The sequence below is a fragment of the Anabrus simplex genome, chromosome 1, assembly GCF_040414725.1.
Source record: "Anabrus simplex isolate iqAnaSimp1 chromosome 1, ASM4041472v1, whole genome shotgun sequence".
Classification (NCBI taxonomy): domain Eukaryota; kingdom Metazoa; phylum Arthropoda; class Insecta; order Orthoptera; family Tettigoniidae; genus Anabrus; species Anabrus simplex.
Window position 1 is genome coordinate 709323670 of NC_090265.1, and position 19763 is coordinate 709343432.

At 41.6% G+C, this 19763-nt stretch overlaps 1 protein-coding gene across 3 annotated transcripts in view; it reads right to left on the minus strand.

Annotated features, from left to right (window-relative positions):
• eIF5B (eukaryotic translation initiation factor 5B) overlaps positions 1-19763 on the minus strand; it is a 501408-nt gene that overhangs the window by 10734 nt on the left and 470911 nt on the right. Inside the window, exons 22-23 of one of the 3 annotated variants that reach the window (XM_068225162.1) lie at positions 2839-2958; positions 2381-2722 (exon numbers count right to left, since the gene is read on the minus strand). In XM_068225162.1, the coding sequence (XP_068081263.1) occupies positions 2851-2958 (108 nt within the window). In that variant the 3' untranslated portion in view covers positions 2381-2722; positions 2839-2850. Of the gene's footprint in view, positions 1-2380; positions 2959-19763 lie in introns of those variants that run through there. The other 2 variants (XM_067136000.2, XM_067136001.2) reach the window with 2 other exon arrangements.

Below are 19763 nucleotides of genomic sequence, written 5' to 3' on the forward strand. Positions count from 1 at the left end.
TTGACAAGGCTTGTGCTGTTTATAACGATGATGATTTCAGCTGAGAATCTTCGTGGTAGGTTCCACAGTCATGTTTTACCCAAGGTGATGAACAGGCCCGAACTTCACAGACCTCTAACCAGTGCCAAAGCCGTGAATCGAATCCCGGACAGCCGAATACAATACATAACAATGTTACTGGTTTAAGTGGCACTTCGTAATCACCAGCCTTTCGGGCTGAGCAGTGGTCGCTTGGTAGGCCAAGTCCCATGAGGGCTGTTGTGCCATGGTCTTACTGGTTTTTCTGATTTTCGATTTTCGGAGACACCGAGGTGCTGGAATTGCTCCCCTCAGTAGTTCATTTACATGCCGGTAAATCTACCGACACGAGGCTGTCATATTTGGACACCTTCAAATACCACCGGACTGAGCCAGGTTCGGACCTGCCAACTTGCATTTCTGAACAGTTCGTGGCGGACTGAGGTCAGGCGCAACATGTCGGCCAATACACACGAATTCTATTCTCCAATGTAACCTGAACTGGGCCTTTTGAGGACGACATCCCTGGACACAGAACCACGACCGAATGCATGATCCCAAAATGGCTAACAGCCCACAGCAAACGTCATTCGTAATGGGACATGTAACAGGGCGAGAATCACTGTGAAGACTGAACTTGTAAACATAATACAGTCCACTCCGCACTCTTGCGAAACGCAAATCGGGCACGATGACATACAGTAAACGAGGATCATCATCGAGTATTCAGTCCACAGACTGATCTGTTTTACCAAAATGATGCCAAGCTGTACGATTGTCTGCAGGCCATTTTATTGCTAAGTAGTTTCCCATTCCGGCATCTTCCTGGATTTGCTTGAGATATGTATACCTTGATCTTCCTCGTGGTCGTTTCCCGTCAATGAATCCTTCTACAATAATTATCATCAGCTGAGAATGGGTAAGGTGTGGCCCCACCAAGAAATACGTCTTTTGCTAATCAGTTCTATCAGAGATATCTTCAGATGTACTCTGTGCAGTACCTCGATATTTGTCACCTTTTCTATTCGCGAAACTTTAATGATCCTACGGAAACACCCCATTTCGAAGGCCTCCAGATACTTTACACAGCTTTTGTTTATTGTCTACGCACAACAGAACAGTCCAAACAAATGCAAGTAGAATCCTTATGCAAAGGAATTGACTCAGTTTATCCCCAACTTCGTGGTCGTTATTTCGATCGTGCTTATTGCAGCTTACGGACAAGCGATAGAGGTATAACATGGTACTTTTGCACTACACTTCATTATTATTAGCATATACTTGCGTGCAGAAATACAGTATATTATAATACAAATATCACAGGGTCTCTCTTATAAACCCAGACCGAACGCACGGTGTTTGTACTCTGCGCTACGGCCACTGCCTCAGCCGAACTTATGTCGCGTGTGGCCACCCTGCTTTACGCGTGTATACAATATTATCTGAAATCTTACCTTATAAAATATGTTAGAAGTGTCGATACACTTTTTCTTTCAGTTCACCCCAAAAGTAAAACTCGCACATTGTTAGATCTGGAGAACGAGGGGAAAATAGACCAGCACTGATCACTCAGTCAGCAAAAACTTTCGAGATTGTAAGAAGATAATCTTCTTCTGTATGAGCAGGGGCTGAATCTTGTTGATACAACCCACGCGATTTTTTTCTTCCGTTAACTGATGGAAGAACGGCGTCAAAATGCCATCTTGGCACCTATCTTCATTCACTGCCGTCTCGAAAAAAAAAATAGGCCCAATTATTCATCTTGCACTAACAGTACACCAAACACCAATTTTCCTATCATAATGAGGGACTTCATAAACACCACTAGCGAGAGTTACGACTGTTCACACGACCATTAAGATGAAACTAGAACTTTAATGAAAATACGGTGTTGCAATGATAACTGCCTCACCATGTTAACGGCTGAGGTTCAGACTGGTGGCTGATGCTTGCCAGGTGGAACACGTGCAGGCTGCTGTAGCCCGTGCGTTCGGTCTGGCTTTATAAGGGAGACCCTGTATATAGTGAGGGTTAGTGAATTGGCCCTCTTCACTGGTTTGTTTCAAGGGGATGCTTGGAGAGCTGCCTAGCAAGGGTCCTGTGAGCATAAAACCGTTCGAAGTAAAATCTAATTTTTAGGTGGTGGCTGTGTGCAGAGGTTTAACTGTAGTAACGTGTATACCCTTCTTAAATAATACCAATCCAAACCAACCGAAACATGCTTAAAAAAAAGGGAACATGCAGCAAAGATCATAGCGGTGTAACGGCTAGTACTTTTAGGATACGAATTTGAGGTAAATAACAATGAGGAAAGGCGGTGCAACCAATGGAGGTAACCAGGGTAGAAAAACAAAAGCACATCTAAAATAATAAGAGAGGTTTTATTCACAATTCAAATACATTTAGTAAAGTAAAAACACAGCCATGTTTGCGAATTCTATACACTCCTTTGTCGCCGACATTGCTACAGTAGAAGGGATATACGGGGATTTCTTTTTCGCAAACGCAAATGTTTGGAAAAATTATGACTGCTTCTTGCGACGGAAAGTCACCATATTTATCTAGCAAGAAAGTGGCTCAAATGCCAACAAGGCTCCCTAGATGTAGTCCGATGCGTATCATGTATGACTGTTTTATCATGCAAACTGCGAAATATTCCAATCAGCTTAACATGTACGCCAAGTTTACACACATCAATTCACACCTGGACAAAACAGGCAAGGGGTATTTTTCACCAATGCACCACTTTCAAAGATCAGCTGCTGATATTAAAATGGAAAAAATGACGGCCTTAGCACCAAATATAAGAGAGATACGTACTCGCACATAGGGCTACAAAATCTGGAAGAGTTTCTTCAGCTCCACCATGAGTTGCCAGTCAGTCTTAACCAGATCGTCTCGAAAGTAGTCCTTACAAGCGTCGATCGACTGGCGGGAGATCTGTGGACAGAGAAAGTATAAAAAGTTAATATAACATGAAATGACGTATATTTATGTGCAAAATTCCTAGTTGTGACTGGCCTCTATACAGAATGGTTGATTTCCAGGAAATATGGCGGTGCATAAATAAGGGTCCTGCGAATATACATTCGTTCGAAGTAGGTAAAATATAATTATAAAGGGGGTGGCCTTATACGACCGTTTAAAGAGAGTAGGAACACAAAAACAGAAAACTTGAGATTTTTACACTTCCATCAAAAAATAATTCGAGAATTTCCCAATTAAATTAATATATTACTTGTTCAGAGCATCGTTCACGAATCAAGATTTCTGCTCTAAGTTTATAACCATTTTGTACTAAAAATTCTATATTTGCAAAGCAACCTGATTCAGAAGGCCGTGGTTTACAGTGACGTGTGGAACAAACTTAACTTAGGTTTGCAGCATTGCCGTAAGTACCGATACAGCAGCCTATATCTCGGGTTTGATTGTGTTTTCATACTGAATTACTTTGAGCTCTGCTTCCAGCATTTGACATGTTCAGTGTCACGTACTCTCACCAATTACTAAACTTTTTTTTAATAAGGAGAGCCACTAATTAATTTTCGCTACTGGTTACGGGCCATATGAACAGTACAGTTTAACAATAATCATAAAAAACAGTAATATTTTATGGTATGTCAAAATTACAAATAATGTTTTAGCTAATACGTTCAAATGAATTTATATGGTAAGCCTATATAAGCCAGTTTTGCAAGGCTTGGTTTAGTGTTATAGGAGTAAACGGACATTCAAAATGACTCATCTCTTGAGAGATGTTAAACTGTTGTATGGAACTTAATAATTATTTGAGCCAAGACTTACATTTCCTACAATCGCTATCCATTTTGTGCTTCTTGGAAAGTATCTTTCACTTTTTGTAACACTAATGCACATAAATTCTACAGTTCCTTGGCCATCTTCGTTGTTTCCGACGGCAAATCATCCCGCTATCTATTCAGGGAGTTTTTTACAGTCAGCTTTACCGACAAAGATAGGTTTTTTACAAGTTGTTTTACGTCGCACCGAAACAGATAGGTCTTATGGTGACGACATGACAGGAAAGGGTTAGGAGTGGGAAGGAATCGGCCTTGGCCTTAACAAGGTACAGCCCCAGCATGTGCCTGGTGTGAAAATGGGAAACCACGGAAAACCATCTTCAGGGCTGCCGACAGTGGGGTTTATCCCCCGAATACTGGATACTGGCCGCACTTAAGCGACTGCAGCTATCGAGCTCGGTAAAGATAGGTGTGAAAATGGGAAACTTCAGGGCTGCCGACAGTGGGGTTCAAACCCACTTTCTCGCGGATTTATTTATTTATTCGTATCAGAAGCATACATTTTGCATAGCATAATGGTACTTAATGACATACATATCAAATAGTGTCTGCCCAGAATTTTGCCAAATCACGGGCATTAGGTGTTGCAGCCATCAAGTCCTCTATTGTGCAACTTAAAGGACACTTACTACAGTTCATGAAATGGGCTGTGGTTTGGTCTTCACCACATTCGCATTGCCTGGATGTGCCAGGAAAGCCCCACTTTACCATATTGGTTCTTGATCTACCAACCCCAGTGCGAAGCCTGTTCAACGATTTCCACGTAGACCAATGTTCCCCGTGTCCTGGGGGGAGATGTTCAATTGGTAGCATCCAATCAGCAAGTTGAGGATTTCTAGTTCTCCATAATCTCAACCTTGTGGATTGAGCAGATTCGTTAAAATCTTAGGTTGTATTCAGGAAACTCCTCCTAGACCTCAATCTTCGGTGGGCAGGTTCATATCCAGTCAATGGGTGTGCACATGAGGTAAGTGCTTTAGTTCTCTCATTCAGGGATGCAACTTCTCTTCTTATATCTGGTGGGGCGATTCCAGCCAAACAGTAGATTCTATCTCGTGGAGTTGGTCTCAAGCAGCCAGTAATGAGTCGACATGTTTCATTTAGAGAAATGTCAACTTGTTTAGCATGACTTGATCTGTACCAAACAGGGCAAGCGTACTCTGCAGCGGAGTAACACAGAGCCAGGGCTGTAGTTCTCAACGTCTTTGGATGTGTACCCCAATTGGTTCCAGACAACTTGCGAAGGATGTTGTTTCTAGCCGACACTTTCTGCTTGATGTTCATGCAGTGTTGTTTGTAGGTGAGAGCACGATCCAGTGTTACACCTAGATATTTAGGGGTTGGGCAGTGATCTAGTTGAGTGCAAACTCACAGCTGCGCGACCCTAACCGCACGACCAACTCGCTCAGTCAGGGGAGTTCAACAGCCATCATGAAAATTGTCAATACAAAGGGAATGATAACTGCGGCACTGATCTGGTTCATCGGGCGGAATAACACGACATATTTCTGAAACCAAGGACCGAACTTCATTCAAATCAGCTGCTTGGTAGAGATGGCTATAATCCAGATCCATATTTCGTCACTCGCGACAGCACGACTCAACCTGTCCTTGATACCGATAGCAATAATGTGCGATTTCCCCACACAGCCAACAAAGATCACCGTTCCTAGAAATAGGAATTTCCGTGCCATTGGTTACATAATTTCCTTGTCGTCGGTAACATTTTTGAAAGGCTGAATGGGCAAAATTTCCAGCAGAGTTAGATAAGCGCATTATGTGGGTTCCTGTGAAAAGCATCTGCTATGACAGATTTGGGCTGGCGTAATCCGTAGCCAAGAAATACATCCCCACGGGGAGGAAGGAATATATTCCAGGGTGGACGGAGAAACGTGATATCCTCTACAATGAATATCTTGAAACAGGTGACCATGAAGTTACTGAGGAAGTTCTACATAGCTCAGATTTAGGTGCATCACATAAACAATGATAGACTGAGATTGCAGAGTGGCTTAACTTTCATTACTCAAGCAGAAAAGCACGGAATCTTTTAAAGAAGCTCAAAATTCAGTAAAAAGCAAAAGTTGCCTATTATTACGCATGACAAGATTCCCAGACACTCTGTATCACCTTGACAGGCGAAGACCACACAAGAACCGTGCAAAGAAACCTTAGGAAGCTGAAACCATCCACCCCTCCAGTCTCACATTTCTCAGATAGCGCACTTTTAATTGTTTAGAAATTAATACAGCGCCGAAAGTCCCAAGAAAAGGGAAGGTCACTGGCTTTGACGGCGTATTCCCTTAACCTCTCTTAAACTTAGGAAGAACTAAAAAATAAAACAGCTGCTTTGTTTAAGAGGACGAAAATCATTGCCGTTTTGAAATCTAGCAAACCTGACGACTAACCCCAAAGCTACAGGCCCATGGCTCTTTTGAGCTCCTGTTACAACATCAGAAAAGATAGCTTTATATTAGGATTAGACCTTTCATTACACAGATTATTCCTGTGGAACGAGCAGGTTTCAGACAGAGTCGTAGTTACTGCAAGTTCGTACGCTTATATCATACATGGAATCTGATTTCCAACTTCAGCTGAAAACTTCCGTTGTATTTCTACATATGATACGGTCTGGAGAGTAACAAACGTTTTCGTGTCACCCTGCGAACAAGTATGAGCAAACAAAAAGATGAACAATGCCACAGGGGCCAGTGTTGACTCCTCTTCTCTTTAATCTGCACATCTCCGACATACCAGAAACAGTTTCCAGGAAGGCTTGTTACACTTATGACATACTCGTAGTTGCAAGACACGGAAGTATTAAAGGAACAGAGAATGTACTCGTAAACGCTTTAGCAAATCTTGCATTTTATTTCCGTAAATGGAGCCTACAACCTAGTACAACCAAAATCGAGGCATGTTGTTTTCATTTAAACAACCGAATGGCTAACAGTGGAATTCATATACGATTTGAAGGCTCAATTCTGAGGAAGAGCAAGTTTCCAAAATATCTGGGAGTCATTTTGGATCGTACATTGTAATTCAAACGTCATGACGTATTCAAAATAACGCTTCACCTTGAAAACACAAAAACTACAATCAGAAGCCGAAATACTATATTACCACTGTGAGACCTCATGGGGAGCTTCTGCGACTACTTTGAGATGCTCTGCTTTAGGACTGCTATTCTCCGCAGTCGAATACTGCACCCAGGTTTGGTAACAGTCCTCACGTGAAGTTGATTAACCAAACCACGAGATTAATCGCTGGCCTAATCAGACCCACACCTATCCAATGGCTTCCAGTCCTCTGTAATATGCCACCGCATCTACGAAGGCAAATTGCTCTCAATCGAGAATATAGGGATTAAAAAAAATTGAACTTGCCAATCTACGACGATACTCCTAACCTCCAGAGAAACAGATTGAAATCCAAACATCTGCCAATCAATCATGCGCACAGTCTACCAGAGCCATGTCAATGCGAATGCACTGTGGAACGAGGAGTATGCCTTTAAAGTCTGCACTTAAAGGATCCACACCAATCAGGGAATCTGTGGTAAATCCCTCTTCAAGTGGAGTAAAACTGTATCCCCACAGTGTGAGTGTGGTGCTCCCTCTTCAATGTATTCAGCACAAATCACGTATGAGTATATAGCTCGAGCTTCGGACTTTCTTCTCACATCAGCATCTGCCGTTCAATTGATGGAGTCACCGGATCTACGAATTTAAACATTTCATAGTTCCCTTGAAAGACTGTACCACGGATATTTTCGGTGCGGGGTGGGGGTGGGGTGTAGATATTTTGGCGGCGTGTGGGGGTTAGATGGGGGCGCTCCAAAAACAACAGCTATAGGAGCAATAAAATACCCTGTGGGTGGGGGTGGTAGAATACACCTACGCTATCCTCCGCCTGTCATGTCACCAAAAGGGGGATCTGTGGTTCTTAACTGGGGACCGTGGGTTGGCAACCACGGTTCCCGTAACTGAGTCTGGCACTGCTTCCCTTTAGTTGTGACAAGCTCTTCACTTTCATCTTTTCTATCCGACCTCCCTCGGTCAACACTTGTTGTCTTTCGACCTCGACGTTATTAGATTTGCAAGATCTAGGAAGTCTTTCATTTTTCACCCCTTTAGTCGCCCTTCCCTTTCTTTTGCCGATTCCTTCATTCTTTGAAGGTTGGCATCTTCCACATTCCTTCTGATTAGTAGGGCCCGGATGTTTATGACAAATTTTTTAGAAATATGCTAATATTTATGACCTAGAAATGTATTAAAATATGACAATAAATATGACGAATTACATATATTTTAAAGTTTTCAAATAGGAACGATCTTCTATTTTGACGCAACATTGTCTTGTAACGGGGAAAAGACCGCTCAACATCGCAGGATGTTATACGGGCATATTCGAAATGCGTCAAATCATCAGAGTTCGACTGAGACTTACTATTCTGTCTCTTTATACGCATCTGTCTCTTTCTATATTCAAATAAATATATATTTCTAAGAAAGATAATTGTAAGAAACTGCAGACAATTAGGAGAAATGAAAAATCTGTCTGAGACGACTGCAAACAGGTATGCGCAAATGGAATAGAAAGATAAAAATATGACAAAAAATACGAAAATTCACGGGGAAATATGACCATAATCTAAGAAAGTTACCAGAAAACGACAAAAAACGATAAAGAGCCAAAATATGACTATATGACCGTTGAAAATGGCATAATTTTAGTCACCGTAGATAAAGTCATGCTTAAGTTGTATTTTCCATGGAAATACAACCAGTGACAAAGTTCGGTGAATTAAGTCAGAACGGTCGATCCGGCAACATTGGCGACACACAACGCTGCACCTGCGTAGCAGCAGGTTTTGACCACCTGCTCCCAACGTTGATCAGTTGAACATCGTGTGTGTGCCGTTTAAGACCTGTTTGACACAGTGCGTGTTTAGTGCGTTGGTTCTGAACTGCGAACAGGAACACGAACATGAACGACCAAAAGATCAATGTACAGTTTTGTTTTAAGCTTGGCAAGACACCGAACGAAACGCATGCGATGGTGGTACGTGTTTATGGAGATCAAGCACTGTCCCTGAAGTGTGTGTACGAGTGGTTCGCCCGTTTTCGAGGAGGCCGGGAAAGTGTTTCTGACAACCCCCGTAGCGGAAGACCGGCGACCGCCGTCAGTGACGAAAACATTGAGGAAGCGCGGACATTAAACACGAACGATCGGCAATTAACTGTGCGCATGATAGCGGATGAACTGCAGATTAACAGTGAATCCGTGCGACAAATCGTTACCCAGAAGTTAGGGAAGAGGAAAACGTGTTCTCGTCTTGTGCCACATCACTTGACTGACGATGAGAAGCAGGCACGTTTAGAGGCTTCACAGGATTTTGTCGAAACGGCGGATGCGACACCAAATTTCTTGAACTGTATTGTCACTGAGGAAGAAATCTGGTGTCTCAGGTACGACCCTGAAACGAAACGGCAAAACATGGAATGCCGTTCTCCGGGATCCCCTCTTCGGAAAATGGTCAGAGCCGAAAAGTCACGCATCAAACTCGCTTTGAAAGGAAAGAGATTTGACGATATTCCTGACATCCAACGAAACGTGACGAGGCTTTTGAACACCGTCCCAAAGGAAGCCTTCGTGCAAAGTTTCCAGGACATGTATCGCCGATCTCAGCAGTGCATAGTTATGGGAGGGGACTATTTCGAAGGACAGTGAGGCCACTGCCGTGCATTGTTCATCTATGTTGATAGAACAAAGCTATTCACCGAACTTTGTCACAGGTTGTAATATAAAGAAAAAATATGACATGTCATAAACATGCGGACTCTACTGATTAGTGTTAATAGAGGTTGGTTTAATAATAATAATAATAATAATGGCGTGTGGCCTCCGGTGAGGCGTTGTGCAGGTCTTTCGAGATGACGCCTTATAGGCTACCTGCACATCTGCGAGGATGGGTCCCTACCTAAGATGAACTCTAATGCTGAAGACGGCACGAACAGCCAACCTCCGAAACCGAAGAATTAACCAATGAATGTTAAAATCCCCGACGCGATCGGGAATCAAACCCGGATCAAAGGCCAGCACGATAACCATTTAATCAGTAAGCAATACAAAACTACTGCCCTCGTGCCGAGGTAGTGGAGCTCGTTTCAGGGACAGTGCCAATGGAGGTGATCTAAATGAGTCATTTTAACTTCATACCGTTCTTAAATCTCTGGCAGTACCTGGCCTGTCATGACGGCAGCTAGTAGCACTACAGTTACGCTACGAAGGCGAACGTTGCACGGTTGACCTTCCTTAAAGCAATAACCATCAGCAAATCAAAACGCTATACTTTTAGATATGAAATAGATTTAATCACACTAAAAAGTTCAAACATTTTTAGAACAGTTCCATTTACTACTCAACGGTTTAAGTGGAAAGCTAAAGTCACAGCGGTCAAAACAAACAGGTGTGTCATTTGTTTAAAAATGGAGAAAACCAAATTTGTTTACACTAAAATTATTATAAAAGACGTTTACAGGTTTTACACATTTAAAAAATCTTATAGCGGCTCGACAACATGAAAATATTTCTGCACGCTTATTGAAAATGGCATCCGTGCGTCGTATTTAATAGTTCGTTCTTGTTTATCTACTATACGTGAATTTCATTAATTTACAACTTGCACTTACTGATTTTTTTAAACATTGCATTACAATTATTTGCCTACAATTTTCACAATATTTTAAATTTGCAAAGTTACCTACAGCCAAAATATATTTTATTTACTACTGTTAAATAATATAATTTTTGCATGTGACTAATCTTGGTAAAATAGGGCCAGCCACGCGGTGTTAGGGGTAGCGTGACCGCCTCTTACCCGGAGGCCTCGGGTTCAATTCCTGACCAGGTTAGAAATTTTTACCTAGATCTGAGGGCTAGCTCGGGGTCCACTAAGCCTACGTCATTATAATTGAAGAGATATCTGACGGTGGGATAGCAGCCCCGGTGGAGAAAGCCAAAATAACGGCAAGAGAGTATTCGTCGTGCTGACCACACGACACCTCGTAATCTGCAGGTCTTCGGACTGAGCAGCGGTCGCTTGCTACATATTTTGACTCTTTTATATAATTTTCACTTGATTCTTCAAGTCTGTCTGTCACTAATTATCCTTTCAAGAAATGTGTAGGTGAGGACAATTTTTTTCTATTAGTACCGTACCAAATGTATTTTGGCATAATGTTGTAAGCAATAATTTGTTAATGCTAGTCTTGAAATTTTAGTAGTATTCACTAATACGCATTTTAAAAATGGTAAAGTATACTTTCTGTTCGTATAGAAGAAACTTTGGGAAGACAAGTTTAATATTTAATCAATCGTGAACACAAATAAATGCAGGCCTATAAATAGCATTACATCTGCTTACATATTTATTTTATTGCATAAAATCAGGCTCGTGGAGGACATACACCATACTGAAGCTCTCCAACTGTGATAAAAATACACCCTGGAGGACTGTTATCACTTCGTTTCCGCCCCTATTTGGACATTTCCGTTTTTGTTCTGAAAATGAACGCGAATCCATCAATGTGCTTTGGTATACTTCAACGGTAAAGAATAAAGGTTTAGTTAGTAATATACCTGGGTGTGAGGTATTATTTTGTGGAGCATGGCATACGTTCGAAAACATGTTCCAATAATTTTTTTGAACTGTGTATTTATCAGTATGACCAACACTAACGCTTACATCGGTTCACGTTGTTTCCGACCAGCCTGTATATACACACATACGTATGCCTGTACAGTTAAAACTGTTGCCTTACACTTCATTTTTATCTCGGATTAGTTATCACAAGTCGAAAGTAAGTTCAGTTCAATTATTGTGTGACTATTTGTTCGTTACTTCTGTAACTGGAGTACTGCCTCGTGATTTAAGCTTATCCGATTATCCGTCAGGACATTCTTAAGCACAGAAAACGACCTCTCTCTGTCACAAAAAGTGACAGGGGCATACTTAAATGAAGACGTTTGGGATAAAGTGAGGTCGAATTGTACGTATTTGCATTTTACTACAATAGGTCTTTTATAAGCTTGACAAATTCAAAATCAGGATTTGAATGGATCATTTTGTTCTGCGTATCTCTAGTTGCCGCTGCTTCTTTTCCATGCGATGATTGAAGATGATGATGTCTTCAATAACTGCGAAGGATTGAAGCTGTGATAACAAGGAGGTGTGACCAGTGAGAATTACGGGTAGGAAATTGCAGGATAACAACGAAAGGTTCAGTGCAAAACCAAGGTTTGTACGCTGCTATCTCAGTAACGCGGCGTCACAGAAGTGTGATACAAGTTTTGTTTTGTTCGTCTAAGAAGAAAAAAAAGTCTGCATTTAGCAATGCACAACTTGCGGTTCAATTTATAGCAATTTATAACTGAGACACCTTATTCCTAAGAATTGCCGAGATCGACGTGGGGTCTTCCGGCTTACGTTAAAAGAAGGTTACTGGAGTAACATAAGAAAGTGCTTGGTTAAATGGTTCATAGGATCTCTACCGTATGTACTAACTGACTGTCAGATAGGATGCCAGAAATACATTATCTCCTTTTCTCAATAACAGACATACTGTACAACGTGGAAAAACGGTCCCAAATTCTGCAAACCAACATTCATAAAAGGCACATCATGCAAGTTAACATTATATATATACCAAAGTCAAAAGAAAAATCGTATTATGCAATGTAAACGACCAAATATTCACTATTAAATCCAACATCTTCAAAATATGCATTATGCATGAATTTTCTCACGATTATTTGGAATAGTGAAGTCATGAAACTAATATTTGCAAAGTTTGAGAAGTGTGGCTAGCTTATTTAAAAACATGCATTTGCATGGAAATCCGGGCTCTACTTATCACTTTAGTGGCTTCTTTTCAATTTACGTATTTTAAATTAAATATTTTATTATATATCAAATTTGACACGTCGCGAGCCAAATCATCTTTATTTGGCTCATGCAGTGACGTGTATTTGTTTTGTTTTGTTTTGTGTGTGTTGCTGTGGAAGATATGAGAGGCGAGTACGTGGTAATAAGCCATCAATACTAATGCTATTTGGAGCAGCCAACAGTCCACTACCAGAGATGCCAGCCTTCAAAGTGGTTGTCCGCAGTGGCACAGTGTCTGCAGCACCAAGAAACGTGAGAAATAGTATTCGCATCGTATAACACCAATATTGTTACTTTTTCAGTACGTTTTCACAGCTTTCACATGGCGTGGACAGTCATCGCGTCCTCCGTGTTTAACTGAAAAATTACACATGTGTTTCAGAAAACCCGTGCCTCGGTAAAATTTCAACGGTCCTACGCATGGAAACCTTTCCGCGTACTACTTTTGGGAATACCGATTCGTTGTAGATCGCTTCTGTCCACTGCTGTTCATTGTTCTTACCTTTACACATCTTGCTCATTTACTTAATGTTGGTCTTTCCTTCACAGAAATAAATATTTGTACAATACGACATGAATTTGCAATAAAAGCAGGCAATGGCAGCGTTAATCGGTGCAGGCAATTCATTAGGCTACTAAATTAGAGGTAATAGAAAGGAAACTGAGCATTCATCAAATACTGTTATTGAATGTTATGCTCTGTGTTAAAGTTTGTAGAGAAATGCCGCTATCTACTAATTTTTTTCATGAACTGTTTTCTAACAGTTTTAATGCTGAGAACAGTTCTTAGCAGACAAAGTAGGGGTTCCCATACTACGAAAAACGTAAAATTAAGCAATTTTCTCAAGTGTGCCGAACGCTGAAGGACTAAAGGACCCGGAGAGGTTTCAAATAGCGAGTCTTGGTTAGCTCTATATAAAAAAGAAAAGATCACTTCCGGCCTAAATGCAGTTCCAAAAAAGACAGCATAAAATCGCTTGTTTCTTTACTCGTTTTTAAAATTCAAATCCTAGCCAAATTAGCTTATTTACATAATTATTTCGTTAATGTGTTCGTTGGTTCAATAATCTCAGGCGTATTTGATTTTTGAAAAATGTCCACACCGAATGTAGTTATAAGCGCATAAGTGAAACTCTGCATTGACTCATATTAGCACTCATAGTGGTAGAAAAAGGCAAACTGCTAATCTAATCCACCGCATAACGATTAAGAAAATGATTGTAATTTTAGGAATAAATAAAAAATATATTTTCATAATTTATTATATTTTATTTACCTAGCCAACGGCCGTAGCCGTGTTGAAACAACGGATCCCGTGAGATCTCCGAAGTTAAGCAACATTGGGCGTGGTCAGGAGTTGGATGGTTACCAAGCGCTGTTTTTAGGGGATATAAGGGAATGGAGGAGCGGAAAGGAACTGGCCACCGCACGTAAACTCCGGCTCTGGAACACCTCTGCGGAGGTTCGGACCTGCCTTCGGGCAGTATAACCCTTACCTACCTATTTACCTAAAATTCGTAGCTCATATCCCTAGGATGTTTTCAACATTCAGTTGTTTGCCTGAAGGGCCTGAACTGTGGATTTTTTATGTTCGCGGGTGAAATGAAGAATTTATAAAAGAGCATTTCGATTTCGTGAAATCCACAATAATCAGCACCGCTTCCGTATTGCCGTAGTATAAGTGAGAATATCGTAGAAACTACGGAAAATCCGTAGTAGTTGGCATCTCTGCAGTAAGCTACCAGAGCCATATCGATTCCCGGCCAGGTCGGGGATTTTAATCGCTTCTGATTAATTCTTCTGGCTCGAGGACTGGGTGTCTGTGTCCATCCCAACACTCTCCTCTTCATTTCAAACAACATACCACACTACCAACCACCACAGAAACACGCAATAGTGATTACATCCCTCCATATAAGGTTGCCGTCAGGAAGGGCATCCGGCCGCAAAACAAGGCCAAATCCACATGTTCGACGCAGTTCGCACCCGTGACTCTACAGGTGTGGGAAAAAACTGTACGTGAAGAAGAAGAAGAAGAAGAAGAAGAAGACTGGTATGGAGCCCCCAGTGCTGCAATCAGACGTAGGAACAATTCAACACGGTTTTCTGATCACGGCCGACTGGATCCCTCGCTGCGCTCCTTATAATGGCCTTGACAATCGCTTGTGAAGCCCAGCATAAAGCTGTAATTGGAAAGTTTCACCATAATGCCGCTGGAGCGCTGGCCTCCTAGTCACTGACAGGAAGCTGTATACCGCATTTCCAGTTTTATTTATATTGTTTTGCTGTCGTAAATTTTAGCAATGTGTTAGCAATGAGGTGCTTGTTGGATTGATATTGAGAGCTGACAGTTATGCGTTAGTGAGTTGAATTTTTTATTGTGTTGTGTGGTGATATTTTTTAAATTGTGTTTAAAAAACCAAGAAATCGTGAAATTATTGTGCGCCTTTTTTTACTTCGAGCAGAAAGTTTCTTCAAACAAGAACAAATGTAATGAGTGGCTCAAAGTGATTTCTTGTTGTAACTTCGTCCTAAACAAGAATTTTAATTTTTGCGCCAATTCGATTTTTTAATGGTGTAGTGGTTTGGTTTTCTTTAACTGTGTTTGGAAACATTCGAATATGTATTGTTGTGTGCCTGTTTGTAATTCGAACTGGAAAAGAGCAAAGGGACACTATCATTTAATGAATTGTCCGACTCGTTGGCTGAATGGTCAGCGTACTGGCCTTCGGTTCAGAGGGTCCCGGGTTCGATTCCCGGCCGGGTCGGGGATTTTAACCTTCATTGGTTAATTCCAGTGGCCCGGGGGCTGGGTGTTTGTGCTGTCCCCAACATCCCTGCAACTCACACACCACACATAACACTATCTTCCACCACAATAACACGCAGTTACCTACACATGGCAGATGCCGCCCACCCTCATCGGAGGGTCTGCCTTACAAGGGCTGCACTCGGCTAGAAATAGCCACACGAAATTAATTAATTTAATGAATTCTCTGTAGACCAGGACAAAACTACGGAGTGGCTCAAAGCAGTTAGCACTTTCATCTTAGTTTTCCGTTTCTATTTCTGGTATTTTTCTGAATCTGTTTACCCCTCCAGGGTTAGCTTTTTCCTAGGAATCAGAGAGGGATCCCACCTCTATACCACCTCAAGGGTAGTGTCCTGGAGGTGAGACTTCGGGTCGGGAGATACAACTGGGATGGATGATCAGTACCTCGCCCAGGCGACCGCAACTGCCATGCTGAACAGGGGCCATGTGTTGGGGATGGGAAGATTGGAAGGGATAGACAATGAAGCGGGAAGGAAGCGGTCGTGGCCTTAAGTTAGGTACCATCCCCGCATTTGCCTGGAGAAGTGGGAAAGTATGGAAAACCACTTCGAGGATGCCTGAGATGGGAATCGATCTCAGCTCTACTCAGTTGACCTCCCAAAGCTGACTGGACCCCCTTCCAGCCCCCGTACCACTTTTGAAATTTCGTGGCAGGACCAGGAATCGAGCCCGGGCCTCCGGGGGGTGGCAGCTAATCACGCTAGTCGGGTATTTTTTACTCCTAAATTTTCTTACATTCAATAATCCTTTATACGGAGTCGTATTTGCCATATGAGAGCAACACAACACATTTTTATCCAAGAAAATCTGAACTTTAAGTTTTAAGCAGACAAGTAAGAACTATTATCTTATGACGGTAAGGCCAACGTGTGAAGTGTTGTTACCTGAGCAATGAACAGTTTACAATGTATTTACTAACAATACTCTTCTCTCGCTGAATTTTTATTTAAAATTCTTCTTGTTTGCTATTTGTTTTACGTCGCACCGACACAGACAGGTCTTATGGCGGCGGTGGGATAGGAAATGGCTAGGAGTGGGAAGGAACAGCCTGATGTGAAAATGGGAAACCACGGAAAACCATCTTCAGGGCTGCCGACAGTGGGGTTCGAACCCACTATCTCCCGGATGCAAGCTCACAGCTGCGCGCCGCTAACCGCACGGCCAACTCGCCCGGTATTTAAAATTCTAGTGCAAGGTATGAATGAAATGTAATCTGAAACTATGTACAGTATATTGAAATTAAAATTTAAACATGTCTGAGTCAAAATATTTATGTTATCCATAACAATGAATATAGAAAAAGTAAGAATTTTATGTTTTGTCCAGCCCCCTTCCTGAGAGCATCACTTGAAGAATTTTAAAACTCTAATTGAACAATGACTCTTAATCTCAAGATTAACATCAGAAGACAAAAGTATTGTGGTAAGTTCTGCGATGTACCTAAATGCCATGATATTAAAAGCGATTACTATAATTATTCCTCACAGTTAAGGAACGTGAGTTGGAATAATGACCTTAGGCATAATTTTTAGCTTTGGTGTCTGTCTGTTTGTCGGTTTGTCTGTCCTTCTATTACTTGAAAACTACTGGATATATTTTCACCAAACTTCATATTTAGAATCCACCTGTCCTTGGGTAGGTTTTAGGGCAAATATTGTTTCTAAATCCCCGAAGTGTTTAGGGGTTTATACGAAACTGAAACCGTGATCTTGCACTCCCTCAAAATATGCACAACCCAACTTAATCGAAATCTACCTGCCTTAATGGAAATTAATTTCTAAACCTCTTTTTCTCATGTGCATCATTTCGATACCAGGATTCATAACGGAGTTATCATTAACGGACTGTTTTTCGGTACAAGTCCCACCGGACTTAACGCAAGAGCGGGTGCGCGTAAAGCGTATTCTTACAACTTGAAAACTACTGAAGATATTTGAACCGAACTTTATATTTAGCATCCACCTGTCCAAGGATAGGTTTTAAGGTCAATAGCATTTCAAATTCCCGCAATGGATTGGGGTTTTATAGGGGCCGAAATGGTGATTTTACTTTCCCACCTATCTACATAAATCATATCGTAACAACCGTGTGTCTGTGCATTGACTATTTTGGCGAAATTTTCGTACAGCTTTCCGTTTAAGGGGTAATAATGATCATCTGCATAATTTTAGCTATAGTTTCCTGGAAGTCCTAAATTTTACTACCCCCCCCCCCCCCCTCGCCCAAAAGCAAGATTGCCTCACAATCTGCCACACGAGGTGAAAAATTTAAATTAAGCAAAATTACACGTTTTAGCCGGTAACCTACGGAAAACTTCCAAGATCTTTAAATATTTCACTTTTTATGCCAAAGAATATCGAAATATAGGCAATTTAATGACGGTGCAGACTTTCATTTCGAGGTATTTCGCGGCTAAACGGTAAGTCCTATCACAAAACGGATGGCACAATCTCCGTTCAATTTCGAGTGATCTACAACTTTGGTCCTGTGATATTTTGTCGTCTCTCTCTCTCTCTCTCTCTCTCTCTCTCTCTCTCTCTCTCTCTCTCTCTCTCTCTCTCTTATAGCGTAGATTTGGCTGTATATTTCGATTGCTCGTAAATTTTGTGATTTTTACACGTTTGTTACTTAGATTGACACACATATCAGAAAGATAGTAATCGAATTTGGCACGCACATTGACACGACCAAAGGCTATATGCGAACCAAATTTCATGATTCCAGCTTCCACATAAGTATGTGAAAAAAGAATGTAAAATGATAAAAATGTACCCAAATTTCACCCCATTCAAATAACGTAACTCAATCGAACCCATAAATATGTGAGATACGAGAAAATGTTTTAACACCAAACATGTAGAGCAAAAAAGGGACGTCTGATTGTGCAAACCGTTTGTTGGTTTAGGTTTAGGAGCAGTAAATCTCGAAATGAAGGTTTGCACTTACAAACGTGCCCATGCTTATCTGTCATCTATATAAATATAATCGTAACGACCGTTTGTCTGTACAATGACTATGTTGGCGGAATTTCCGTACAGTTATCCGTTTCAGTTGTTATAATGACCATCTGCATATTTCTTAGCTTTGGTGTCTGTTTGTCGGTTTGATTGTATGAGTTTTTATAACTTGAAAACTAAATATATTTCTACCAAACTTGATATTCAGAATCCACCTGTTCTTGTGTAGGTTTTAGGGCCAATATTATTTCTGAATACCTAAATTTACTGGGGGTTTAGCCGAAACCGGAACCATGATTTCGCACTTCCTCAAAATATGCACATCCGAAATTAATCGAAGTCTACAATCCTTAATGGAAATCCATTTCTAAAACTTTTTCTCATGTGAATTTTTCGACAGGAGGATTAATAAGTGAGGTATCATGAACGGTTGGTTTTGCAGGTTAAGTCCAGCGGACGTAGCCAAAAGGTGTTGTACGTGGAGTAGATTCCTTATCTCGTTCGTAATCTGTTTACCCTCCAGGGTCGGTTTTTCCCTCGGACTCAGCGAGGGATCCCACCTCTACCGCCTCAAGGGCAGTGTCCTGGAAATTCAGACCTTTGGGTCGGGGATGAAACTGGGGAGAATGACCAGTACCTCGCCCAGGCGGCCTCACCTGCTATGCTGAACAGGGGCCTTGTGGAGGGATGGGAAGATTGGATGGGACAGGCAAGGAAGAGGGAAGGAAGCGGCCGTGGCCTTAAGTTAGGTACCATCCCGGCATTTGCCTGGAGGAGAAGTGGGAAACCACGGAAAACCACTTCCAGGATGGCCGAGGTGGGAATCGAACCCACCTCTACTCAGTTGACCTCCTGAGGCTGAGTGGACCCCGTTCCAGCCCTCGTACCACTTTTCAAATTTCGTGGCAGAGCCGGGAATCGAACCCGGACCTCCGGGGGTGGCAGCTAATCACGCTAACTACTACACCACAGAAGCGGACAGATTCCTTATCTATCCATATAAATAAAATCGTAACGACTGTGTGTCCCTGTACATTGTCTATTTTGGTGAAATTTTCGTACAGCTACCTGTTTGAAGGATAATAATGATCATCTGCATATTTTTTGGTTTAATTTCCTGAAAGTTCTGATTTTTATCCCCCCACCCAAAATCCAGACTGCAGCATGATCTGCCAGACGAGCAAGAA